Here is a 27,571-nt window from a genome sequence, read left to right as displayed (position 1 = left end):
CCCTAATAAGCCAGTCTGCTGTGCTGAGGCCCCAGGCCAGCTCTCTGTCTTTGGTGGCTGCTACAGCCAAGGCTGCCAGGGATTAACACATCCCCCAGCACTGCTGTGATTGTGAGTGGCAGGACCAGGAGAGTGGGGCCTGGATGGCCCCTCTGTGTCAAGGGGTTCTCCCAGACTGTCTTCTGGACTGCTGTCAGCAGGTATCAGGGGGATTGGTCTCCCAGAAGAGCCAGCTCTGTAGCAAAAATCCCACTCTTGGTGGCTGAGATCTCCTCTGATCCACTGACTCAAGTTTAACAAGGCTGGTGTCTGTTCCACAGAGTAGTGCCCTCCAAACTCTGAGGGCAAACTCCCCTGCCTTCTTTCTTGCCTTTCCTTCCTGTTCTAGTTTAACATGAAGCATTGTACTTCCTTCTTCATCCCATACTTCAGATGTAGCTTGGTGTCCAGGAAACAGTGTCGGCATTTCACCCCCTTTTGTAACAACAGCAGAGAATTGAGCTGTTTGCAGCCAAGGTCACCCAGAAACTCTGACTGTGAAGCTGGGAATCTGGCAGCTGTTTTTATGTGGCCGAATTCCTTTGGAGGAAATGGTTTAAGTACATTTTATTAATGATGCTACTGCTGTCAGTAACTTGATAATTCTAGCCAGCAAAGTTATTTATGCAATGTATTTAGACCAGGTGTTTAATTATTTTTCATTAGTTGCTCTACCTGCATGGGTAAAAGACAGCAAGTCTGCTGCAAACTGACTTAGCTCTGACTGTAATAAAATGTAGCTGTTTAGAGGCTAAATGAAATGAGACTTGTCTAATATAATGTGTATAATCAAAAAAAAAAACCTGATAGAACTTGATTAAGCTTGATCTGTTAGCAATGTGATAATGGATCAGTGAGCCAGTAATGTTTATGCCTGCAGTTTTAGATTCATTTGTGTGTATATGTTAATTACAAAAAGTCAGAATCACTAGAATTGAGTACTTGAAATACACTGCTAGTACTTGTCCTGATTCCTTTAGTTAAGTGAAGGCATAATCTCTAATATACAGATTTCCTGCCCAGGTCATGCAGTGCTCTGTAATCTGACATCCACCCTTTCTGTCAGTTAAATCCAAGTAGTGATATTTTTCTTTATTTTTTTCCCCTACCTTTGTTTTATATTATTAAATTGTTTAATTAACGAATTTCAAATGGTTATTTATAGCACAGTTCTGAAACATTTAATTTTGGTGAAGGAACCTTTAGATCTGCTGTGATGAGTGGAAACATCACCTGACAGGTCAGAGCCATAAGTATTGTGCTCTACTTCAGAATGCCTTTATTTTGCTGAGAGGAGGGCAGGAGGAGGATGCCCATATCACTCACATCTGCCATTTATGAGGTCATTTTTTTGAAGGATCCTCCTTCTTTTTTATATCCATTTCCAAAGAACAAGTCAATCTAGACAGCTGTGTAAGTGATGGCAGGAGACTAAGCCATTGTATTTGAAATACATTGAATTCCAGTACAAGAATTCTGTTGTCTGGTCTTCTGCCATGCCTTGTCAATTAATTATGTTGATACTACTTCTTTTTAATTAATCTGCCTATACTTTCATTTCTCTCATTAGTCTCAGAAGCAATTTTCCATCTTGCTTTTTAGTTTGTGCACATCAGTATAAGCAATTGTGCCTATTCATACTTTCTTATTTATTCCTAAGATCTGGTGTTGTGGGACTTTTTTTTTTAATAGATTTTTATTCATTCTATAGCTGATAAAATATTTAAGTGGTCTTACTCATTTCAGAGACTTTCAGTCTGTTTTTTAAAACTTACCTTTCTTAGCTCTCTCCAATTAGTTGTGCTGCATTCCCTCCCCTAAGGCCAAGGCTGTGAGGAGTGAGGGAGGGAGAGGAAGAAGGTGCAAGGAGCTGGTTTTGTGTTTGCTGGAGTTAGAACTACTCTGTGCCATCTTAGACCCCAGCAGTGGCCCTCACACTTAACTGTGCTCTTTAACAAAACAAATGTAACAGTGTTTCAGATTATTTGTTTACAGAGACTACTGCTGGGTAGATGCAGCTTCTCAACTAAATTTTGTCCAACTTTTTGGATAATTGGATATTTTTTGTTTAACTCACCAGTGTCAGCCAAAGCCTGGATTGTTCACCGTGGTAGGGTAACAACATGGAGTAGGTCAGAATATTGGTACCTTAAAGTGTGATAAATCATTCGTGCTTTTATTAATGTATCTTTTGTAAATTGAACAAATTGAAACATCTGATTGTTTCAATCAGCTTTACAGAGCTGCAGTCATATTTAATGATGTTTTCTTACTGCTCCTTGGTGTGCTTGCTGTCTGTGTCTCTTGCTCTCTCTATTGGGCCATACTTGGATTGTAAGATCTTCCAGGATTGTGTCTGTTCCATATTTTCACATTTTTACTGTACCATCTGATGAATGTTTCAGGCTGTGAGCCCTGGTGTGTGTTGTTGCTGTGAACAGTTTAAACATGAGGTGACAGGACAGGCCCTGACAACAGACAAGCTGAAAACAGAGGTCCCCAAACTATAAGCAGCTGATTGATTGTCTGTTGCTGGCCATTAAGGCAAGACTGGAAAAAGACTATTTTAAGCATAACAAGGGGAAAAAAAGCAGCCAGGTAGGGCAAGGCACCTGCTGCAGCTGGGAAAAGCAGTGCCCTTGAGCTGCATGCTGTGTGTGGTGGTGAAAAGGCACAGACTTACCCTACACAGGCTGGCATCCTGGAAAAAGCACATTCATGAATTTGGGAGAGAATTGTCACGGAATCTCTGTGAGATTACAGGAGATGCAAGTGCACTGCCTGCCTCAGTGTCCCTTGCTATTCCTCTCTCCTTTTCCCTGCTTTTTCTCTTCTTCAAGCATGGTGGGCCCCTGCCTTCCAGCTGGGGTGTGTGGCTGTCCTGCTGTGGCTTCCAGGGTGCCCAGCTCTGCTGGGACCTTCTCACATGCCAGCCAGCTCCCCAGGGCTGCATTCCATGCTCTGTGTGTGTCTGTGCATCTCTGGGACTTGTTTTCCCCCACAAATTCACACGTTTCACTAACGCTCTTAACTCCTCCATAAAGCCTCAGTAAGTCATATCAGCTCAATTCAGCTAATTACAATTTTGGGCAACAGTATGTACTTTATGTGAAAAGCAAAACTGCTGGCTGCATGTCTCCTCAAAATTATATACCCTATTCTTTCTTCCATGCAGTGTTTCTTCGTACAATAAAACAGGCAATGATGTGCAGCGAGATTTTTAAAAGCAGGTGCCAAATACCAGGATTCTGAGTTCATATTTAGACAGCAATTAAGGGACAGGTTTTCAAATCAGCATGTCTCCATTTGACTCCTGCTTGACAATTTGATGATCAGAATACAAGATGAGATGGGCACACTGGCTTTTATACCATCAGTACCTCCTTATGAGCTCTGACACGTTCACAGTAGAGAGTGAAGTTATTTATGTTCAGAACAGACAAGCTGCAGAGCTGAGGAACATCAGAGCTGATGGTTCTGGTGACCAGACAGTGGTATGGCTTCATTTCTGTTTATAATCACTGTAACATTTGAAGGCATCCTCTCTCCTGGGATAATTGCTAACTGGATTATCTTGAGCCTCTTTTCCGTGCCCAAATTTGATGTGCAACTGTCATGGTCCAAAATCTTTGTCCCTTGTTTCTGGTAAATACTGAGTGCATTAATATAACTTCCTCCAAAGTGTAGTTTTTGTAGATACACTACAGGCTATGATTTAAGATTTAGTATCACTGCAAACACCTGCCTTAAAGGGTAACTCAAAAAAAAACTCTTTAACTTGCTCAATTTTCGAAATCAGGGACAAAGCACACACTGTAGCAAATGTTCCTGGTCAAAGCAGTATCATTTAAAATCTATTGTGAATATTCTAAATTCTCTTGGGCTGGTCAAAAGGTCAGTGAATACTGTTGGTAGTTGGTACCTCACAGGAAGTCCCACTTGTCTTTTGGTTTGGGATTTACTAAGGCACACTTTAAGGAACGTTGAGGTACTTGTCGAGTTTCCCAGCTTTAATTTATTTGATAAAGTCCACAGTCATTTGCATGTGTATGTTCTTCCTTCTTAGGAAATCTTTCCCAGAGATTTAATGTGCAAACTTGCACATTTGCAGTTGCTGTGCAGCTGATTCAGCCCAGTGCCCTTTGCAGGAGTCAGACTGCTCTGCTCGTGTTCGAGACGTCAGAGACGAACCCGCTTGGTCACATCTCAGTGACTGAGTTGTTGGGAGGTTGGAGATTTGCTGCTGGTGGGTTTTGCACACAAGATGAGATCTGAATGTAATGCTGAAATCTGCATGCAAATGCTCAAGCTGCCATTTATACATTTGTGAACTGAATAAATTACAGAGAAATGTCAGGTCCAATTCAAGTTCTTAATGTTATATACAGTGAATTAGTAAGACATTCTACAAAGGCAAAAAAATGCCTGATAATGCTTAATATCTTTCTCAAAAGGTGATTTTACCACAGTAAATCTGGCTGTGAACTGCTTTTATTATTTCTTTTAAACTACCATTAAATAACCCATTTTGCTAAAACAAAGGAACATAAAATTAAAAAAAAAAGCTTGCCAGATAAAATCAAGCTGCTCTGCTAGTCTTTAAGGGAGACATGTATATAAGGAGGTATTTTATAAAGATTTAATTTTAGCTAAAAGTACAACAGTTCTTTAAAAAAAATCCCTTTCTCTTCTAGAAGGCAAGAGCATGAATGCTGATGTTTGATTTGTCTGTATAACAGGCATGAACGGGTTAAAAAATGGTGTCTCAAATATGGTTCCAGCTTTAAAAATAACTGTAAGCATGTCACCTTTACTGTATTTGCTTTCTTTGCCATTTGAACTGGCTGCTTGCTTTACTAACAAAAGCAAGTTTGTGTAGTTTTTTGAACTCCCATCAGTGTGGCCCAGCTGGGGAGGAGGCAGCTGTATTCCACTGTCACTTGCAGTTTCAGCAAAATTGTCAGCTAAATCCCAATTCCTGAATCTTTGTCAGTGGAGATTTGTAATAGAGCATGAAGGAGAAAGGACACAGATTGACTTTTTAAGTGCAAGGTAGAAGCAGAGGTATTGAAATGTTTATACTGAATCAGGCTGTAGGTAAAAGTTTTATTTGTTTGAATGCAAGATAAAATTTTTATTAATATGTCACTGCCTGATCAATAGGGCAGTGTTTAGGTCTGACCTAATTTCCTGACAGTAAGGTAGCTTAATCTAAATAAACTCACTGCATCCATTTCTTTTGCTGTTGTAACATAACTTTGATATGCTTGGTAGGATGGAGTCCAAACCAGAATGATTCTCGGGTATTTTCTTCTTCAGACTCTTATGCCAATATTAATTAATAATGTCTAAGAATTTGGATAAATAACACAGTATTTGTTAAACATCTAATAATAACTGTTTCAAGGAATGTCACACTGGTTGCATAAATAAACATTTTATAGTAATTATCTGATTCTAGTAAAACCTAATGGAGCATTCAAAGCCTCCAAACAGCTCACTGTGAAATTAAATTTGCTCTCATCAGCCCAAGAGTAGGGAAGCATGAGGGATCCTCCATGCATGTTCAACAATCTCATACCATTGGGCTGTCACATCCAAATATCTAATCTTCAGCAAGTATGTATTTATTTGTATTTTAGACCACAGTGCCTAGTCTAGTCCACAGTTGAAATAAGAAATCCTGCTGACAGTAACTCTCTAGATATTAAAATCTTTCAGATATAATTTGTTACACTGTTTTCCCAAACACTACATTTTATGATACAGCTAATAAAATCAATACTGAAAATCTAGTACAAGCAGTAGATCTTTGTATTAAGTTCGTTGTTATTAAGTTTATTGTTGTGCTCCTGTAGCACTGGGATATTTTTTCCTGTTTGTGATGATTTCATCAGAAGCACAGACCCAAAGGCAGTGATGGCCTGTGCTTGCTGTGACAGCTCTGCATTGCTGGGAGATGAGTGAGGATAAGAGCAGAGTTGAGCTTAAGGAAGGATAATACTTATTTTCACAGCAGAACATGGAGCAGTAAATGCCATGAATTAGGTTGTTAAGTGGGCACCTGTGTGGCTGGGACTGAGAAAAATGTCAGCATTTGCAGTCATTATATTTAATGTCCTGCACTGGAACAAGGAGCAGTTGATCCCCTAATAGGCTCCCTTGTTCACTTTGGGGTTTTGTCATTGCTTTAATGTAATAATTGTTAATTATTAGCTTAAACTAGAGTTAAATTTTCTTCTTGTTTCAGTGTCCAAAGTTATATAATAAATGTAATTTGTGTTTTCATGTAGGGAAATTTTTTAGTGTGATCACTTTTTGTGTCTCTGAACAGATTATTACTTGTTTTGAATGTACTGAAAAAATCAGTTGCTTACAGCTGTAGACAAATGAGTATTCCAGCCTCTGCTTTTCAGTGGAACTAATGAGATGAGGTCCTTTATAAGTTAGACTGAGTAGTTGGTTTGTTCAGTAGTGAATATAGCCATATTTACATTATTTTTTAACTGCATAATTTTTTGTTCATCCTAAAATTGTCTTCAGGCTATTTGAAGATTAGAAATATATGTCTAAAGAAGAGAGAGGAGACATTTTAGCTATTACAGCACAGACTAAACCAAAAAACCTATTTCAGAACATGACCATAATGGGTTTATTAAAATTGATCAGCTTATTCTTGCATGTAATAATTTGGAATGACGCAGTGGATTGCAGGAGTTCATTAAAGCAGACACCAGAGGGGAGGCTTTTAAGTTTAAAACAAGAAACAGTGAAGAGAACAGACTAAGGAGTAAGACTGAACTGGGTGGCCAGAGAGGTCTTTTCTGTCTGTGCTTGTGCCTGTCTTCTATCACAATTTTATAGCATCCTAGAAAAAATGAACGTGAAGTGAATTGAAGACCACATTGTTCTAACTGTGCATGGACCATCAGGGAATCACTGCTTTTATGGGATGATAAAAAGTAAACAAATGAGAAGAGGGTAAGTCAGGAGGAGCACTGCTGAGATGGGGAAGGGCTGGAGGGAAGGCAGCACAGCGAGGAACAGCAGCTGAGCTTTGGGGTGGGAAAGCTCTGAAGGGATTTGCAAAGATCAGAGGAAACTGTATTATTATTTGAGATGTGACAAGATTAGAGCTTAGTTAAATTTATATTTATGTCAGTGCATAAAAATCAGGTGCAATAAAGATGCAATTGCAGAAGGAGCCTGGAAGGTACAGCGTGGTGCTGATGATACCATGGGGTTTGCACTTGTGTTGACTCCAAGTGACAGGAACGGCAGTGGGGCTGTCACTGGGTAGGGGTCAGCTGAGGGGGGTGATGTAGGATCCTAATTGTACAGGTAACCTAACAGCTACAAGTATCCAAAACAGCAGCAGAGGTGAAAGGCAGTGCTGTTGTGACAGGAGGAGACTTTCCCACAGAGATGGGGTTAGCAGTTAAATTCCCTCCAGTGAAGGTACTTACAGAAAGAGCTGTGAATATAACCTTGGACTCCCCTCCTCCCTGGAAATTTAGGGAATAGTGCTAGGGAAGGTCTTCCAAATGGCATGCAAAAGGAGTAGGGCAACTGCAGACAGTGATGAAAACACACCAAAAAAAGGACAAATACCCGAAGAAGAGGGAAGTGCTCAGAACAATTAGACTTTTTGATTAAAGCAAAGAGACCCAGAAAGGCCCAGAAGGCCCAGAAAAATACCCAAATCCTTCTGTGGGTTGTTTATAACAGTCATGTGATTGCTTTGAACAAGAGTTACTTGTCTTTGATGATGTCAGAGTAATTCTCCTGATATCATCATAAATTACAGAAGGAACAGGCCCAGTGTTTTCATAAATTCTGGTTTCTTTGGTGGTGTTTTGACACTTTCTATTTCGCTTTTATCAAATTTAGGTACTATTTCTATCTGATATTTTGTATAGTATTTTCATCTGCAATTTAGCTCTTTCTTCCTTGTTCTTTGCTAATCAGTCTCTTGGGTTAAACATTTTCATATCAGAGGTTTTGGGGAGTGTTGCTCACATAAAAGTTAATTTTCTTTTTTTCTTTTTCAAACGGAAAATTTTGTACTTTTCATTAAAAATTATGTGTTCCCTTCAAGTTTGGGACACTTTTAAGATACATTAAATTTCTGAGTAATTTAGAAATCCAGGAAGTGATTGTGCTATATTTTTACATGTCGTTAAGTTGGCTGAAGATGTCTTGGGTTGTTTCATCCTAAAGGCTTCTCCTACCTTGGGGGGAGGACTTAGACTTCTCCTCACATCAACACAGAAGTTGGGGTACCAACTCATCATACCATTATAACTTCTCCCTTTCCCTCATCTGATCCATATCAGTAGAAAAACTGGTGCTACTGTGAACTTATTGGTAATTTTTCATCTGGAATACTTCTGGAGGAAAAGTTACAATGTTGGTGGAGGTCACTGTAAGGGAAGAGTTGCCTCATACAAAACTTGCAGTCAGCATGCCATGCAGAGATACAGTTTGGGGGTAAACAGTGCTTTTAAGTTGTTTTTAAGAGCTAGAGCCTTACAAAAACCAAACCCACTTTCTTATAGAGGTGCAGTATACTGTGGAATACTGCAGTAAACTGGAACTAAGAATTAGTAGCTAAAGGATTATTTCTTTGGCAGAATGATCGGTGAATTCTCCTTCTGCTGACTGAAGCCAAATTCAGTAAAGTACTTGCTTGAAATCTGCTCTTTCAGCATGTGAAGGTTGGTTGTCTTGACTCCTTTAAGCAATGCAGAAGGAACACTGGAAGTGTTTAGGCAGACAGTGATACACAACAGAGAGATGTTCTGCAAGAGACACTGACATTGCACCTTTCTGCTCCTGTTCACATCCCTCAGCTTTCAGACATGATAGACTGGGAAGCTGTGGAAAATTGTGCACAGCTGCACTAGCAACAGTTCTCACTTTCATGTTTTTATAAAAGCCAAACTGCCCTTTATGGGCTATTAATTTGCAAATTCATTTATCTCAGGGCAAGGCTTTATTTACACAGCCTGACATAAAGACAGAAAATTGTAGCCTGGGATTTAAAAATGTCACTGCACATGATGCCAGGATAAACAGCACAGAAATTTATTTCAGTTGCATCTACCCTGTCGCTTCCCAAACTGTTTTTTTACATTACCTCTCAGCACTGTATTATTTCCCTATTCACCTACAACAAACCTCCATCTAAGCTAAAATAATGCATGTCATCAAATAGAAATGTTCTTCATAATAATTGGAATAATTAACTGTTACAGCCAGCTCTGTGCCTGGTAGAGATTAAAGGGATATTTTTTATGCTGTGGCAGTGACCACTGTAGTTTTTTGATGGCTTCCTCCTTTTACCACTTTGATTACCTTCTCTATCTATTACAAATTCAGAGGGAGGTACCCTCAGGAGGGCTCTTGTGGCACAAACAGTCTGCTGTGCAACAGTGCAGCCCAAGGTTAGTGGCGGTCCAGCCCTTCCTCTCCACCACTACACCAAGGGGTGCTGAGACATCACTCCACCTTTTCCCACCTTTCTCTCCCTGGGTTTCTCTTCTTTTGAAGTTGTTTTGACCTTCTACCAAGAAGAGGTCAAGCCAAGATACAGTTGTTCCAAAACAATCTTTGCTTAGTATGATTTCCTGGGCTCTTGGGCAGAGACCTTGTTTTCCGTTTCAAGCAATCTGTTTTCTGCAATAAAACACTGAATATGTTTCTCTGTTGCTATAGAAATAATATTGCATTAAATGAGAGAATCAGTGCCCTGCTGTCGAGAAATCTAATCTAAGTGTTAGTCTCTAGAGCTTGAATTTCACCGCTGGGAAGAGGTATACATAATTCTGCAAATTATTTCTGTAACTTATGCATAAATGTCTTTATACTCTGCAACTGTTAGCTAAATTTCCCAAAGTGATAGCAGGGAGTTTAACATGGTGTAATGTGTTTACACAGATCTACAGAGCCTCCCCCCCTCGCGTTTCCCCACCCTCCTTCCCCAAACATTTCCACATTTAGAGCTCGAAATTTCCAACTCTTTGCATAGGAAAGTGGCAGGAAAAGCAGCACTCTCAGCCAGGTTCCCTACCCAGGGACAGCAGCGTGCCAGGTCTGTTGGAATTCCTGGTGGTTATTTTGTAAAGTGCAGCTTCTCCAGGTAACATGAGGTGTCATTTGCCCTGGTTTTTCTGGGATTAATTTAGGATTAACCTAAACTGACCACAGTCCTGCTACATTAATATATCCCAAAAAGTGATCTGCTTTCCTAGACCATTTTTCTAGGAAGTCCACTACTTTCTAGACTCCCCAGGTATCATATGCCTGTATTTCTCAAGTTACTCAAAGACTTCCCTACAGTAACTTTCTACCCCATGCAGCAGTTAAACACAAGAGAGTTGTGGATTTTGACTTTATGGACCTCATATCCAATCTCACATCTGTCTTTACATGTAACCATAATTTATCTTTAATATGTTTTTTTCCCAGCGTTTTTCTGAAGCTGTAGAATTCTAGTAACAGCAATCAGATGATACTTTAACCTGTATCTGTAGGATCTGTGGAAGAATCAAAATATTTGTTGGTAATAGTTACTAAGGCTCAGTGTTTGTCAACATAAGTATTTTGAAGAAAAGATGAAAAAAGCTTTTATCTCACAGTACAGGAACCCCTTTATACATTTCTGTGTATAATATATATGTGTAGTCACAAAAATAGAACAGAATTTAAAAGTACCTGATGATTGATTTGCAGAGACCTGTGTGCAAGTGTGTGTTAGAAACCTGAGTTCAGAGTTCTTGTAAAAATCCTGGTACAGCTTCTTGGTTAAAAAATGCAGTTATTATTTGTGAAATGGGCCTGTGCTAGATACATGTTATGTATTGCAGGACAAAATATAATTTATATGTTTGTTTAATTCACAAATAAAAAATGTCTCAATGGCATCTAATTAAAGATTAGTTTTAGAAAACCTAACAAAACATCTGTCGTCATTAGAATAAAATAGCTGGGTTTTTTTCAAAAAATCCTTTTTAAATTTTTTTCAGTGATTGTAAATTTATCTGGCAAAAAGATAAATCTTCCTAGACAGGGACAAATTTCTGACAACCAGAAGAGTAACTGTATGGTTTGCATATTAATCTAAAGACAGAGATGCAGGAAAAACTAACAAAGTACACAATTGCCTTTCTTTGAAATTAATGGCATGCTTATTATTAAAAGAGACTCATCATATGAATAAGTCACCACAAGACACTAATTATATTTTTGCTGTTAAAGTAGTTTTTGTAAGGAGAAAAAAAAAAAAGAAAAAAATAACAAACCCAACAACCTTTTATTCCTTTGCACAGCCATAAATATAACCCAAAAGTTGACCTGGTTTTTACCCTTGTGCTGTTACACTATCCAAAATTGCTGTATTTTTTCACCACATCATCAGTATAGAGATGAAAAAAATCATCCTGCTGAAGCTCTTGGTGTCAAACCGTGACTGTGGCATCACCCCTGCTGTGCCGGGTGCTGGTTCCTGTCCAGGGCCTGCCTTCAGGCAAGCTACTGCAAATGGCTGAGGACTTGAGCAGGGGGGAAAGGGCTGAGTGGATACACAACATTAAAGTGAAAATGCATTCATGATCACATCTAATAGAGAATATTTTCTTACTATGCATAGTTCCATAAACAAAAGCCAACAGTGAGGGTGGGAAAAGATAACAGGAATACTCAAATGTTTCGTGGTTGTTTTTTTCTTTAGGAACCCTATGGAGAAAAAACCAAGTGCAAGATTTAAAGAATGTTCTGAAGAACACTGACCAGGACATACCACTGGTGTTTGTCAGTGGGAATCACGACGTTGGGAATTCTCCAACGAGAGAAACAATAGATGATTACTGCAAGAACTGGGGAGACGACTATTTCAGCTTTTGGGTTGGAGGTGTTTTCTTTCTTGTGCTGAATTCTCAGTTATTCTTTGATTCTTCCCAATGCCCTGAGTTGAAGCAAGCCCAGGATGTGTGGCTGGATGAGCAGCTGGCTGTTGCTGCAAAGCAGAAATGCAAGCACATAATTGTGTTTCAGCACATCCCTCTGTTTCTGAGTACACCCGATGAAGACCACGGTTATTTCAACTTGGAAAAATCAGTTCGTGAAGAGATAATGGAAAAGTTTCATAAAGCAGGTATTTTCTCAAACTTTCCTATTCTTTAATTTTTGTTTCAAATTGTTAATGGCTCAGCTGCCAGACAAAATGCATTTAACTTAAATGGTCCTGTTTTCAAGGAATGTTAGATACTGCTTGTGAGCCTCATTGTTCCCCACAGATCAAAATTAATAACTGAATCTGGTCACCTGAAAAAAAGAACCAAACAAAATTTAAAACTTTGAGTGATAAGTAAAAAGCTAAGCATGAAAAATTCTTTAACAAGGATTCCATTTTGCAGTTATAAGGCAACCTGAGTTTTTTTACCTGCAGAGTGGAAGATCAGGTATTACTGTAGGAGAAAAATACAGAATTTATGTTTTACATAAAACATGGAAACAGAATTCAGAATTACCTTGGAGGTTGCTTTCTCCCACACTGAGCCAATTTTAAACCAAGAGTGTAATGCACTCCAGATATATTCAGTGTTAAAACAAGTCTTGCTCTGCTAAAATCAATCCTTTGCATATCCATTGCTAATAGGGGCCATCTCTGGGATGAAGGGCAGGTGGAACATGTGCTAAACAAGTACATTGTGCCAAATCCCTGAGCTTTGTCTGGTGCCACTTGAATGCCATGGAGACAGACACAGTACCCAGCTACTCCTCCACGCTGTTCCCATTGTTTTCACTTAATTGCCTTCATGTTCCTGGAGTGTGCTAGTCCCTCAAAATTTCCTGCCATCACTGCATCACTGTCATTTTCTCTGTATCTATAAGAGAGCACATTATTTGGATTACTGAACAATGCACATTTTTTATGATATTGTTCCTAATTTACCATATAATTGTTAAGCCTGGACTCATCCAAACTCAGCCTGATTTCCAAGCTCTGAATCTCCTGCTGTTTCCAATCAGCAGGGCCAAAATTCACAGCTATCTGAGGGCTCTCCAGGGCACTGATATATTTGCAGATTCAAGATTTACAAGTGGTTTTTTTCCCCATGAGGAGACATGCTGAGAATACCTCATAATATCTTTTTTAATTTTTGTGCCAGTGTTAATACAGTGGAAGTATTGCTGTTGGAAGGTCAGGCATTTCTGTGACTGCCTGTATACTGTGAACTGAATCACATCCTAGTTCAGGGGGTGTATCCCAGGAAATCAGCATTAATGTGGAAACCAAGGCAGTTCTGTTCTTCCTGTCATCCAGATGTTTTTCTAACATTTGGCAACACTCAGTACTGGGAATATAATTGATGAAGAGGTAAAAGAAGTTGTGCAAAACTGTCATTGTAACATTGTTGTTACATTATTGTGTTTCCTAGAAGGATCTTTCAGACTGATTCTCCAAACCTGTGTACAGAGGCTTAACCAAAAGTTGGTTAGGCCTCAAATGATGGGGGAAAGCCAAAAGGAGAAGCCAGCAACTCTATGGAAGAAATTCCCAAACTCCTTTGTGTGGCACCTTTCTGTTCCTCCTGTCATTTCCCATTGTGTCCCTCATTCCCCTCTCTAATCCAGCTCGTTGTTTGGTTCCCTAATGAATATATTTAAACACTTTTGCTTGCTCTTTTGTCCAGTGAGTCAGTAGGTGATATTCACAATCCAGTAATCAAACAGTTTGCTAATGAAATGAATACAGAGAACAGGCAGCTCAGTGGGACTCAGACTGCTGAGAAAAATGAGCTGAATCAAAAGTTGGCTCAGAGTTTCCTTAGTAACAGGTGGGCTTTCATTATTCAGTTGAAGAACAGCCTTTGTGAGACCACAGGGTGGTATCAGTGGATTGCCCAGAGGAGCTGGCATGCTGGGACAGGTGCACAGATGTGCAAGGACACACCTGCTCTCTGAACCTCTGCCACAGAACAATCCATTTCAGCATATCATTGGCCATAAAATTGGTTTTCCCACAGTTCACTTCATATGTTCTTGGAGGATTAAAACACAGAATATTGCTAATGAAATCCCAGGCTGCTTTGCTTGGTTTTGTTGTTTTAATTATGATTTTCAGTGTAAGAAGGTTAACCCCTTATAGCAGTTATTTTAGAAATTTGGTAAACTGTTTATTCTGGAAAAACAAAGTCAAAGTCAATCTGCCTTTTTCTGAGTCCACCAGACTGCCACTATTCGTCTTCCCCCAACCTGTCACCAGTCCTTCCTTCTTTCTGCTTTGTTGCTGTTTCAGTATTTCTAAGGACTCCAAAGGTTTGTTATGTAATTACATGAAATTCCAGTTTTAGGGGTTGCTGTGTTTGGCAATGCAAGTTATTAGATGGGTATCATGTTTCAATGTTGATAACCCAGGACCAGAGCTGGACCTATCCCAGTTTTCACATTTGTACTTTTTCTGGAAGTGTCAAACACAGAGCCATCACTCACTGGGTTAGAGAGAGACAGGAAAGGAAGGACAGTGTAGAAATTCAGGTCTTTCTGTGAACAAAGAAATTTATATGAATATATGTAGGAAATAATCACATACTTACAGAATGGTGATATTGCACAGGTGCTTTAAAGTGAGTATGCAACTTCAGGAAATTCTGATATGAAATTCAAAACCCATATCATCTGTAGTTATTCTCTTCTAATCTCTTACAGATTACATAATGGTTTTGGTTTAAGTATCTGCTCATTACAAGCAGAGATAAAAGACTAGCTGTAGAGGCTACATCTGGTACGAAATACTGAATTACATTTCTCACATTAGAAGTGTCCTTAACAGTTGGGCTAATTAAAGATAAAATCATGTCCTTATGATAAATATTTATAAATTGAAAATCTGGCACTTGTAAATATGCATTACTACTATGCAAAGTTAAGCCATACTTGTAAGCTGCATGTCTAAGAAATCCTAGTAGCCCAATTTTTCTTTAAATGCATTGTACCAGGGACTGTCCTTGAAAATGTCTTTTTGGTCACTGTGAAAACCAACTCAGTTGAAGGCAGAGTTTATCATTTAAGTGAAGATACGTTTGTGAAAGTCTATTTGTATAACTTCTGCAAGTTTAGCCTGAGTTGTCAAAGCTCTTTCTTCTCCACATGCAGAAGGTAAGTGCAGAAAAAAACCTGTGTGCAGGAACTGTGAAAGAGCTGACCTGACGTTCTGAGCTGTAAGATCTGCTGGAGTCACTCGCCTGCTGCATGAAATGCATATTCAGCTCTCAAGGACTTTACAGTGCTGATAGAAATAGGTTTCCTCAGAACATTGTAGGGAAAATAAAGAAGTGGTAGTAGTCTAGCCACATGTCTGGTGGTCTGCATGTCGTGTGTCTTTGATAAACATTTTAGCTTTCAAATTAAGCAGTTTATGTAATAGAAGACCTGCTTGTTCTTACATATCTCATTCCAGTAAAATCTTCTTAGGATGTTAAAGATTTTTTTCTATGACCTGAAAAGGATGGGTATTTTTGGTGAGCTGTAGACAATCTTTTAAAGACTTTTTGTCCTGAGAACCATCACTGACATGCTGAACATTACTTACATTACTTAATACAATATAGTAATAGATGTTCTTAATGGCCCAAATGAACTAGAACATTTAAGCAAATGTCTGAACTTGTTTAAGAGCTCTGTTGAATAAAACCTAAATTAATAGCTGGTTTTTCACCAACAAAGTTGGAAAAAGACTTTTTGTTTCAAAGTTAGATGAAGAGTATAGGTGGTCTGTCTAGCTGAGAGATTTTGCATCCAGAATAGAATCACTAGACAATAGGTAGAAAATACAGAAGGAAATTCCCTGCAGTCTTCAACTTCTCTTAATTAAAAGTTTTATAGTCATCCAAATGTCTTCAAAGCAATTTTTCAGATGTGGTTAAAAATACTTAATATGTCCATAGGGGCAAAAATAACAACCTAACTTTATTAAATGGCATGTTTTTTTATTATATTTGTCACTGTAGGTGCTGTAATTCTAACACCTTTACTCATTAAAAGAGTGTGATATCTACATTCTCCTCTTAGAAATGTTGTGACAGGAGAGCAGTGTTAAAGGAAGAAGAACATCCACAGCTGAGATATATTTGAGCACAAAGTTAAAGCATGGAGTGCTGAAAGCTGTTGTTTCTAAAATTTACCAGACAACATATGCTATGTTTCATTATTTTCTTTGTTGTGTAATCAAAGTTGACAGGGGAGTAATATTTTCTTCTTCCTGCCATTGAGACCTTGATTTTGGCAAAGCCCATGCACTGAGTGAGTAATCTCAGTGCTTATGTGTCAGTGTTTAAGATAATTTAAAGACTCTCAACTTCAGTAATTTAGATCAACCTCTTTCAGTGTTGCAGTTATGCTCTTTTTGGTACAGGTCGAGTGACCAAATTCGTTATTTTCTACATCACTATGTGAGAACAGCGGGTTTTAGGACCATTCCTCAGGTATAGTGATGTAATCTAGATACATGTAGGCATAGCTGGGGTTTTTTCAGAAATTCAGCAGTAAGTACAAAATGCATATCCTCTGTAAGGACATTAAGTCATTAAGTAATATTTTTTCGGGGATAAATTTTTTTAAATCAGTTTTATCCACTGGTCTAAAACTTCTTTTTGATCCTTAGGGCACACAGCAATCCAGAGCATTCTTTGGGGTTTGTGTCAGGTCTCTGAGAAAGCTTCACTTTCAAATGGAAAAAGTAGCAAAACCAGGAAGTAAATTCCACTGAAAGGTCACAAGAGGCATCCACAAAACCTGACTTGAAAGACAGGGTGACCTTCTCCAGACAGCACCTCAAAAGGGTGATTTAGACCAGTGCTCTAATTAGGTGATGTGGAATCACCCTCTGGCTGTGCCTGTTGTTTTTCCTCTGATTATACAGGAAAAACAAGTGACACTAAAATCCTCTTCTGTATAGCTCTGTTTAGTATTGTCCTATCTAAAGATACTTTTGACATAGATATACTTTGTAAAATCATATCTTGTCTCCCACTTACCCAGACCCACTGACCACCAGCTGCATCAAACTGCTGATGCAACACTGACCAGTGGGACTATTTCCTACTACTGGAGCTCCACTGGTGGGAAACTGCTGTTTTGTTTTTTTTTTTTGGATAACAGGTCTGAGAAGTGCCTGAGCACTGAGCAGTTCTGGTAGCAGTGCTGTGACTGATGCTTTCACATCTTTGTTTGCTGCTGCAGCACCTGCTCAGCAGATGAGGTGATGGGAGCACTCTCAAATTGCAGTGAGATAAAATCAATTCTATTCCACTCAAGAGATTTTGTTTTCAAAGACTACTAAATATTATCATTCAGTTTGTAGCACTGGAGTCTTGAAAAGATGAGGTAAACCACGTGCCCAGGGGAGAAAAAAGGCACAGCAAAAAAATGCCAATGGTTAATGTGGGCTCTTGTAGGGAAGCTGAAAGAGCATCATTTTGGAGAGCAAAATTGTTCTGAGAGCAGGTATTACTCTTGAACTGAGCACATTGTTCAGCACTTCAGACAGCAGCTGTATGCTGCAAGTGAAAGGAAGAAAGAGAAGCCAGTTTGTGTCTGATACTCTAGGGAGAATGTTCAAGATCAATTTATCCATGTGACTTAAATGGTTGTATTTGCCAGAAACACTGCCTTTTAAAAAATACCCATCTACTCTTCCATGTGTGTGGGTGTACACACATATCTCATAGTAGCATCTCCCTGTGCCTGGATACTTACTTTGTTCTCCTGTCTATGAAAACGATGAAAGGGCACAAGAGTGTTGATAACATTCAGGTTTTTCACTCAATACAATTTTATTTCTTTACAGAACTGCTTCTCCTCCTCTTGCTTCCATTTTGGCTCTACTGCTGCTCCTCTCTCTCTCTCCTGCAGTTCTAGGGACAAATACATACAGGATCAGCTTTTTCTTGTATATCCTCTTTCTTCAGTCCTTGATTGAGCAAGAGGTTTGTGTAGTGAATCTGTGATTTTTGGATAAACATAATTCTATTTAAAATCTCATTTTATCATTAAACTTGAACAGCTAACATAAAAGCAGAGTAATTAGACCAGAATGACGACCCCAAATCCTTGTGAAGAGCACAGGACAGAAAAGTGCATAATAAAGGTATTTCTTTCAAGTCCTCTTCCCACCTCCAACAATTTTTCTTTCAGGGACTTACTGCATCATATTAATGTTACCAATATAGTGCAATTTAGTGATTACTCTATAGATTTGATCAGTTGATCTGTGAAAACTGCTTTCACAAAGGTCTATGGGAGGGAGTTTCATGTTTCACAGCTCTTTGAGGAATGCCTCCTTTTGTTTGCTTTGAACTTCCCCTGCAGTCTGGATGGAGGGCCATCAGTCTGTGAATGAAATGCAGTGAACATGGATTCCTGTCTGCCATTACTGTAAAAAATAGTTCATTAATCAGCACTTAAAGGGTGATAATCTGACCCATGTGATAAATTTCACTGCTCAGTCAGAACCACTTTTTTTCCCAAAATTCTCTACCGAGTGCATGGGAAGAGAAGCAAGGTCTGTACTGTACCCATTACATATTTATTATGTCATTCATATTGCACTAATTTAGCCTTCTCCTTCTTTTACAGTCTCATTTGCTTTTGCTGAGAAAAGCATTTATTTAATTGAAGGCTCAGTCTAAATAAAGCATGCTACTGATTGCCTACGCTGATTATTCCAGGCATTCTCCTCCTAATTTGGAAAATCTGCTTGCTTTTCTTTGGTTTATTTTTATAGTGGTAATTTTCTTCCTATATTTTTACACTGTCCATGGTGCTGGGTTGAGCAGTTTGATTTCCAGCCGAGGCAAGGCCAGTCCAGCAAACCTGAACCCAGCAAACCTGCCTCAGAAATGGATTTTGTACATTAGGAACTAGAGCTGGAAAACAACTTCTGAATTCAGGGGGGTTTGGATTCAAGCCATGGAAGTAAGTGTAGTTACAGAAACTGGAGTCAGACACCCCTGGAATTTAAACTAGTTCAAGTCTCAGTTCCAGCCCAATAGCATCTGATTGTGTGAGAAAAATTGTTTTCTAGGTGCATGTTTCTTCATTATTTTTTATTATATTTCAGGTTAAACATGGGTACATTATTTTCCATCCTGTTTTAACTTATTTGGATTTCTGTAATCATTGCAACTAGATTTCCCTAGAGTCTGGGGCTCGAGCTGTATTTCTTGAGTTAAACTAGGAAACATCAAATTTTTCAAGTTAGGAAAAGAGATATATTTCACAAAATCTTACTGTTGCATTGTTATGGAATATACCTTAATAAAGGAAAAAGATGATTTGGTTAGCATTTCATGTTTATAACAGAGATATTTTATAATGACTTAACTACTCCTTAAAGAGAAAGGCTGGTCAAAACACTAATTAAAAGGATGTGGCTGTATGTTGGTCCATATAGAGAAGGCAGGCCATAGTCCCCTTTCTTTCCTGCCCCAAACTGAGTTGAAAACATGCCCAGTCTTCCATGTCCTTACATTTTTCTACTCTATGGAAACCAACAGTAGAGTACCAGAAGTCTGGGAATTAGGGGACTGCAGCTGCACAATAAGCTAAGAGTGGGATGTTACCACTCTCAGGGGAATTATCCAGGAGACACAGCTAAATGCCTTTGTTCTCTTACAGTGCAGTTATGTCCAAATCACCCTTTTCCCTGGTGCCACAGAAGGGTGGTAAATGACAATTTGTACAAAGAAGATGCTGCACTTAAAATTCTGTAAAATAACTTCAGCTTCTCCTGCTAACAGACCAACTGCCTTCTGCATGAGATTCAGTTGTAGTTTCTTTCCATGTAATGAACTGTTTTCTCATCTGGTTCTTGTCAGAAATAAGATCAAAAGCATGCTAACAACTGGGGAAGCTAAGGTTTCTTCCCTTCTTTTTCATTATCTCCAGGCCTGAAAAAGGGTGGTGAATAGTTCATTTAGGCCTCAGTTTCCCTGAGAATGTTGCTCTGCCTTGGGTTGCTTGGGAGCTCAGAAGTGCTGTGGGATGGCCAGTTACAGAGAATCATCTCTTAAATCAGAGCTGCTGCAGTCTGGGAGGATGTGATGGTTGTACAGAGGCAGTTGCTCCTGAGCCTTGGTCATCCCTTTCTGTTTCAGTCTTCTCCATGAAGCATCCAGAGCAAATCTGATACTTGTGTATTATCATTGATAATTGTGTAGACATCTTCCCCTGCTAGGCCACGGAGTCAGTTTAACTCCCTCTTACAACCACTCTGTAAGAAAAGCAGGTTTTAAGACAGTGTACTGGTGTGGGTCACAAAGCTGCAAGAGAGAAGCCAGAGAAAAAGAGAAGACAGGAAATGCTGGTAAAAATTGTTCAACTTACCAGAAGTGTTAAACTAAGGAAGATGAAAATCAACAAGAGCTTGCCAAAGCTCCTGTAATGACTTACATGGTGAGCTGGATTTAGAAAGCAGACTCTGGAAATGAGAGGGGGGAGGAAAGTCTTCAGAGGTGGTTTTGAATTTCCTGTTGAGAAATGTCTGCAGTAGAAACCATGAGCAAAGTGTTCACATCGTGGTTTTGACTTGGGAAAAGGTATCCAAATTAAAAGATGAATTTTGTTTGAAATTTTCTTAAAATTGATTTGTACTTTAAAGACTCTGCTTATGAAAGAACATCCAGGAAGCATCAAAGGTAGCAGCTGAACTATATGAGATGTGAATCCCTCTCCCCAGCACTTACCTCTTGCCTTGCCAAAGCCACAGTGCAGGCTGTGAATTACCATAAAACCAAAGTGTTTATTAACTCATTTCATGGTGTAGCTGGTGAGGACTCCAAGGCTTATCAACATGTGTAAGTGTTCCATCTCCTCAGGTGACTGTCCGTGGTTTGGTTGGTTGTTATGTCATGAATTATTTGTGCCAAATAGGCTGCTCAGGGGTCACAGAACTTGAACCAAAATAGGTATTTTGTTCTTTAGTAGGGATGGATTATTCCATCAGAAAAAAGGAGTTATGATCCAATCTTTGGAAAAGGTAAATCTTTTTGTCTTTCAGATTCAGCTTTGTCAGATGAGAACTAAGAAGGACATTTTGTGCTTGATCAGAAAATGATGGTAAATTACATGGCAGGAGGACAGCTTTTGATGACTAAAATCAGAATCAATTCCTGTATTTAAACCTTTTTTTGCAAAGACACTGACTTTTTTTTGCATATTGATTGTTTCATAAACCTCATGTTTGGTAGGCAGGCCTGAAGCTCGTTGGGTTTGGGTGTTTTCATGATCCAAGAACAGTCAGAGCAAGCCCTGGTGCCAGGCACTGGGTGGAGCCCTCCTGCATCTCTGCCTTCCAGTCCTTTCTGAGCAAAAATTCATTTGGCAGTTCAGACCTTTCTTCCCAAGCAGGTTCTCCATAGTCCCATGTCGGTTTGTGGTGCATCTGATGTGAGGTGATGATCACAGAGACAGCACATGTGGATTATTTTGCTTGCTTTTCTTTTAGAGTAACTGCACAGTTCTTTATTCTGATTTTAATCCATTTTTCTTTAATGAGTAATCCATTAGGTATGAACAATGTCTTGCAGTAATGGATCCTGCTTTTTTTTTTAATTAATGGATACTGTGAAACCTCCAGTCACATTTAAATTCAAATCACTATGTATTTCATAAAAAAACAAATAATGAAATGCCTGTGAAGGTGCCATTCTTTGGACATTTTTTAGTATTTCATGCAGCTTTTATATCAATCCTTTTCCCGGCTGCTGTTTAAGAGACCAGGAATTAAATCACAGCTCTACTTTTATTTTTTCTTTTGTAGTGGGAGGGGACTGTGTCTTTTAGTGTATAGCAGGATGCATTTAACTGACTTGAGGATACATTAAAGGGGGCCATAAAAATGGGGCCAGCCAGGACACTCTTCTTTCTTCAGAGTTTGGGGAAAGAAAGGGGGGTGTTGCTAGCAACTTGACAGTATTACTTCTGAAAAACATCTGAAATGAATAAATTAAATTTGAGTGCATACATCTCTAAGATTCCTTTTATGTTAAAGATCAAAAGCAAGAGCAAAGTAAATTGCCTGTTTGTCATCTTAGAATTATTGCATTGACTGGTTCAGATTTCCTTCTTGTGCTAACTAACAAAAGTGAGTGGGATACAGTTGAGTGAACAGAAATGTGCTGCTGCAGACAAAACACATCAGTGAGACTTCTATTAATACCCAACAGTGACCTGTTTGTTTCTTTGTTTAGGATGTAACACACCAACAATAACAAGAACTAACACGAGCACTGGAAATAGGGGACCTGAAAATTCTGGTCTGGGCAGAATTTACCCCGGGAGGTTTCTAAAGCAGACACTGAATTCCAGCAGAGGCAGCTGGATCCACAAGGGCTTTCCAGCACTGAACACCTGTGTGGTGCAGTTGGGATCTGAATAACATCCATATGCTAAAATGAGGGATTTGGATGAACAGTACCATAAACACCAGCTTGTTTAGGCAGAGTCTGTCTCCCACGGCCACCAGGAGATAAAAGAAGTTTTAAATCACATCCTTGCTGGTCTCAGCTATTGTGTTGCATTGCTTACAACTCACCAAAACACCTTCCTCTCTGTAGGCAGATGTTCAGTGGCATTGTAGTGAAGCTGTGGTATTTCCCAGAGAAGAAAAAAAAGGTGCATGATTGGTGGGACAAACTTTTTCCCTAGTGTCTGTCTCTGTCTAGGGTGGGTTTGTCAAAATATTCCCTTGAATTCTCCGAAAGCGGAATTTATTTTATTTTAGCATAACTAAAAATGCTTTATTACTTTTGTATCCTCTGGCCTTCTAATTGCTCTTAGTCAGGGCTTGATTTACATATATGATGACATAAAGTCTTGGCTTCTTTTCCTCTTTTAAACCTGAAGGTTAAATTCTCTGAATGGTGGGATGATGTTACTTTAGGACATGGATCCTTCCAGTAAAAGGACAGTACTTAATTCCCTTGCAAAGTACTTATTTCTGTGACTAAAAGAGTGTCATATGGGTTTGCACCTCACTATGCATTTATGATTGTTACTTTTTCCTAACTTTTTCATAGATTAAAGTGGTTTTGCTTGCCTGCAGAAGAAGTGGAAAATACTGAGAAGGTTATCAAACAGTCACTGTTATTACCTGTAACGTGGTAGCAGTTGAGCATCTCAAAGTGACTGCAGCATCACTTGTAAAGCATGTTTGTTGCATTATGATTTTAAGGGCCCAAATAATAACCTGGAAAGCACAGAATCTCATCAAAGAGCCCCTTGTGTCACAGCCCATTGTACTCCACCATTGCCTGTTGAGGTTTTCTAATTGAGTTTGTCCCGAGATTTAAAAAGTCCTCCCCAGTTTTGTTGGGTTCCTGCAGCTGAGTCAGAGCAGCTCCCAGAGTTGTTCTGCTGCCTCCCTTGCAGTGGAAGTCCCTCAACAGAGAGATGAGTAGGTTACACGAGCAGGGATAATTAGCACTGATACTCTAAAATAGGGTAACAGACAAGTTGTAGCTGAGAAGGACAATACAATGACTCATTCTCTGTTTTCCACCTTGACTCATTTGCTATTTGAAAAGGGTTTGGATTTTGAAATATGAAAGCCTGTGTAGCTCTTCCCAGGCACACAGCAGAATAATTTATATTTTGCTTTCCAAGCTGCTTAATTTTTAACTATACTTTGAGCCTAGTTTATATATTTTATATCAGTCTTCGCTAACTCCCACAAAAGCAAAGAATTGATGTTAGACAGCTGTCTTAAGATGGGTTCACCTACTTTGCTTTTCATTTATTCACTGTGAAAGAGGTCTAAATCTGCTGCAGAAGAAAGCATGGAAGGTTTTTCTGGCTAGAGAAATAAGGATTTCCATGTGAAGTTACAGTTTTCCTCATTACAGCTCTCCGGCTTTAAATTGCCTCTGCTATCTTATAAAATACCTGCTGTCTGAAGGCAAAATCAGTTGTTGCTGGCTTTTTATTTTTCTAAATGTCATTTAAGGTTGTGGTATCTGACAGATTGCCCCCTCTGGCCCACCACTTGAACAGGACTAAGCAGGTGATACATTTTGTGCTAAGCATGGAGTGGCAGATTGCTGGAATACATGAGCAGTAACCAATGAAGTTTGGGGTTGTCATCACAGTGTCCATCCCTGGGTATCACTATAGGCTTGCTCATCATTCTGTCATGGTTTTCAGGGAATACTTAGTGGGATTTGGAATCGCTCAGTATTAAATTGATACATTTTCAGAGGCTTTATGTGGAACCATCAAGTGTCTTTTGCTCGAGGAGCACACAACCTATTGTATTTCAGTAGAGAAATTACACCTAAGTCCTTTAGAGGTGTTTAAAAATGTTTGAATTGTCATTTAATAGTGTCATAAATCAACACCAGCTCTAAACACTTTCTGTAACAAAATGTAAAATTAATTTAAATGTTTTGCACTTGATGATAAACAACAGAATTTCCAGTGTTTTCAGCCATCTGGTCCAGTAATTTTTCTGTTTCACAACAGTATAAAATAGGATTAAATGCAATTTCAGGAAGCTGTGAGAGTCTGAAATCCAAGGATTTTACACTAAGCATGCCAAAACATAATCCCAAATCCTGTTTGTAAAATTAGCTATTTATCCTACCTCCACGTTTTCATGCAAAATAAATTCTGCACTACCTTAAATTGGCAGGAAAGCTGGTGAATATTTTTTTACCAAACTGTGAATGCTGTTGACTGTGATGCTCAGCTGCATCTATGGCTAGTGCACAGAAAGGCTCAGTGGTGAAGGAATTTGGCATCAGCTGGAAATGAAAAGCTCTGTCATGACAGAATGTTCTCTCTTGGGGAAGAAGCTCGATTCCCAACTCTGCTGCCTATGGGTTTGCAAACTTTGACAGGAAAGGCAAGTACTTAGCAACACAATGACTTTTTCTTTAATCTGTTTGGTAGCATGAATTGGACTTGCAAGGACAATCCAAAAGGCCATTCAGGGCAGTGAGCAGTGAGTAGAGAGTGTTTGCAAGAGGGAAGAAAAAAAAGAAGAAATTACTGGTTTGGAGGTGACAATGACACGATTCATTTAATGTCAGATTGTTTCAGAAGTTCTGCAAAAATGCCATGGCTACTGAGGAGGATGGGAGGAATGTAGACCTGGCACGTGGATCGTTAGGAGTCGGATAAAATCAGACAGCATTTGCAGATTTTTTGTAAAAAAATCATGTTCTGAAAGAAGGGGAAGAATGGTTGGACTTCTTTAAACATTCTTTTGGCTAATCAATGATTCAGTCAAGCATTTCAAAATACATTATAAAGCCTTAAATATGAATTATGGGTGTCCTCTTTACCTGCTTCTGCTTGTCATTTAGCTTTTCTGCTCCCACTGACCAAGATGGGATGGTACTTGCATGAGACCTACCCAGAAATTTTCTGAATAGCATATTGTTGTCTCCTGCCACAGATCAAATGTATTACTTTCATGTTTATAACGGGAGTGATTTTTTTACTCCAGTACAGTCCAAAATAGAAGTAATCTGTTTTTTTTTTTTTTTTTCAAAAGGACAGAACAGCCTTTAGTCATTAAAAATACAGAGGGAATCAGAATAAACCTGCCTTGTTTGTACCCCATACTGGATAAATGTTAATTCCTGTCATTCTGAGCTGGACTCTTCTTGCAGGTGTCAGCCTTTCCTGGCTGCTCTCATCTTTCTTGCCCTCTTCTTATAACTCTTCTGCTTTATTAGATTTCTTTGATGTACCTGGCTCTGTTCCATCTGTCTTGAGCAAAGATTACAACTTACCTTCTCATGTGTGTTTTTTATTTGTCTTGCCCTTTTTCTTAAGGTCACTGGCCTTGGGTAAACTCTCCTTAGTGAATCTTCTTCATGTTAATTGACAAATACAGCTCCACTATCCTTGCCTTTTAATTCATGTTTGAGTAGCATCATTCTTTAGGCAGGTACCTAATTTTAATCTGCTGCCTCTGAACTGTTCCTTCTCTCTAGCCAAAGGAGTGGTGAGATGACAAACACACCTTGCAGTGAGCATAAAGAAGTCTAAGTCCAGTAACCCTAAACAGAGGTGGTGGAGCAGAATGAAGTTTTACTAATTATTTATTACTATTAGAATTATTTACTTCTGTTTACTAATTATTTGTTCAAAATGCAAGTTCAGGTAAACAGTTTAGTTTTAATTTAATGCTGCATGTAAGGAATGAAGGTAAACGTGACACCTGTAAACTGCTAACCCAATACACGCTCTCTCTGCCTTTTTTTTTTAACAGGCATTAAAGCTGTATTTGCTGGGCATTACCACAGGAATGCTGGAGGGTCCTACAAAGGACTGGAAATGGTGGTTTCATCAGCTATAGGATGTCAGCTGGGAGAAGACACTCACGGGCTTCGAGTGGTGGTGGTCACAGAGGAAAAGCTGGTTCACAGATATTACAGTTTAAATGAACTGAGCAGCCAAGGCATAGAGAAAGAGCTGCTGGATGTGCTTGCTAAGCAAAAGTAAGCTGTATCAAAGGGGGTTTTCCATATTAGATAAATATAAACAGTTTCATGAAGTTTCCCCAAGCTAAAATACAGATTCCTGACTGCACCGTGTCCCAGAACAGCTCTCAATTTGTTGTCCCCAATAACAAGAAAGTTGTTGACGTGTTTTTCTTTTTGAAAATGAGACCTGTGAGGAACATGGAAGAAGAGCAGAGCTAATATGGTGATGTGTCATTGAAAAGTACTGCTCTGAGAATCTTCATCTCAAAAAGGTTTGAAATCAGCAGACTCCCACTGACTTTAAGCAATCTCCGGATCATTCCATGTTTCCTCCGTGTCAGATTTTCCCCCATTTCCCAGGCTTTATTTCCTAGCTCTTTGGAGCCAGCAGCAGTAGGAGAACAAACACATTCTGGTTTGCAGTCACAGCTTGGGGTTCTGTTATATCCATTATAAGGTTTCATATAATGTTACATAGTTCTATAGTTTCTGTTATATAGTTTTATACAACGAAAAGTCTATAAATGAGGCTACTACAGACATGCCACTGACAGCAACTAAATGTGAAACAACTATTTTCATTTTGAAATTTAACTACCATTCAATTAGCATATATTCTTTTTACAGAAGTTGGAATAATTGCATGGGGAGAATGTTCTGTACAGAATACTGTTGTCAGAAGTCATTTTGTTGAGTCGTAGACAAGAGGAGAGCATTGATTTCCACATGCAATGTAGAGTGCCTTCCTGTAGTATTAGAGAATATTGAAAACCCTAAAAAATATATTTTCTTCACTGGAATAAGACATTAAAAATAAATTCTGTAAAAGAAGTTTATGTGCTGCAATCCACCTCTTTTTTTAGCAAGTGTATGTGATTTGTTTAAAAAAAAAAATCTTCATGTGAGTAACTCATCCCTGTTTTTATTTTTGAAGTATTTAGTTGAACACATTACAGTCCATGCTATAGGTTATCTGGAATTAGAGCTGGTGCAGCTGTGGCACCTGAAGAGGAGGAACACACTGAACAATACTTGTG

At 38.9% G+C, this 27,571-nt stretch overlaps 1 protein-coding gene across 5 annotated transcripts in view; it reads left to right on the top strand.

Moving 5' to 3' along the window:
* Positions 1-27,365, top strand: part of CPPED1 (calcineurin like phosphoesterase domain containing 1) — a 40,567-nt gene extending 13,202 nt beyond the window's left edge. For 4 of the 5 annotated variants that reach the window (XM_051811644.1, XM_051811381.1, XM_051811475.1 and 1 more), the window contains 2 exons: positions 11,771-12,193; positions 26,321-27,365. In XM_051811644.1, the coding sequence (XP_051667604.1) occupies positions 11,771-12,193; positions 26,321-26,553 (656 nt within the window). In that variant the 3' untranslated portion in view covers positions 26,554-27,365. The remainder of the gene's footprint in view (positions 1-11,770; positions 12,194-26,320) is intronic. The other variant, XM_051811555.1, reaches the window with a different exon arrangement.
* Positions 27,366-27,571: the final 206 nt, after the last annotated feature.

Source organism: Manacus candei, unplaced genomic scaffold (assembly GCF_025592945.1).
Source record: "Manacus candei isolate 608988 ecotype Guabito, Panama unplaced genomic scaffold, ASM2559294v1 h1tg000002l, whole genome shotgun sequence".
Taxonomy (NCBI): domain Eukaryota; kingdom Metazoa; phylum Chordata; class Aves; order Passeriformes; family Pipridae; genus Manacus; species Manacus candei.
The sequence above is the reverse complement of the archived record's forward strand: the minus strand, read 5'-3'. Positions and strand labels throughout refer to the sequence as shown.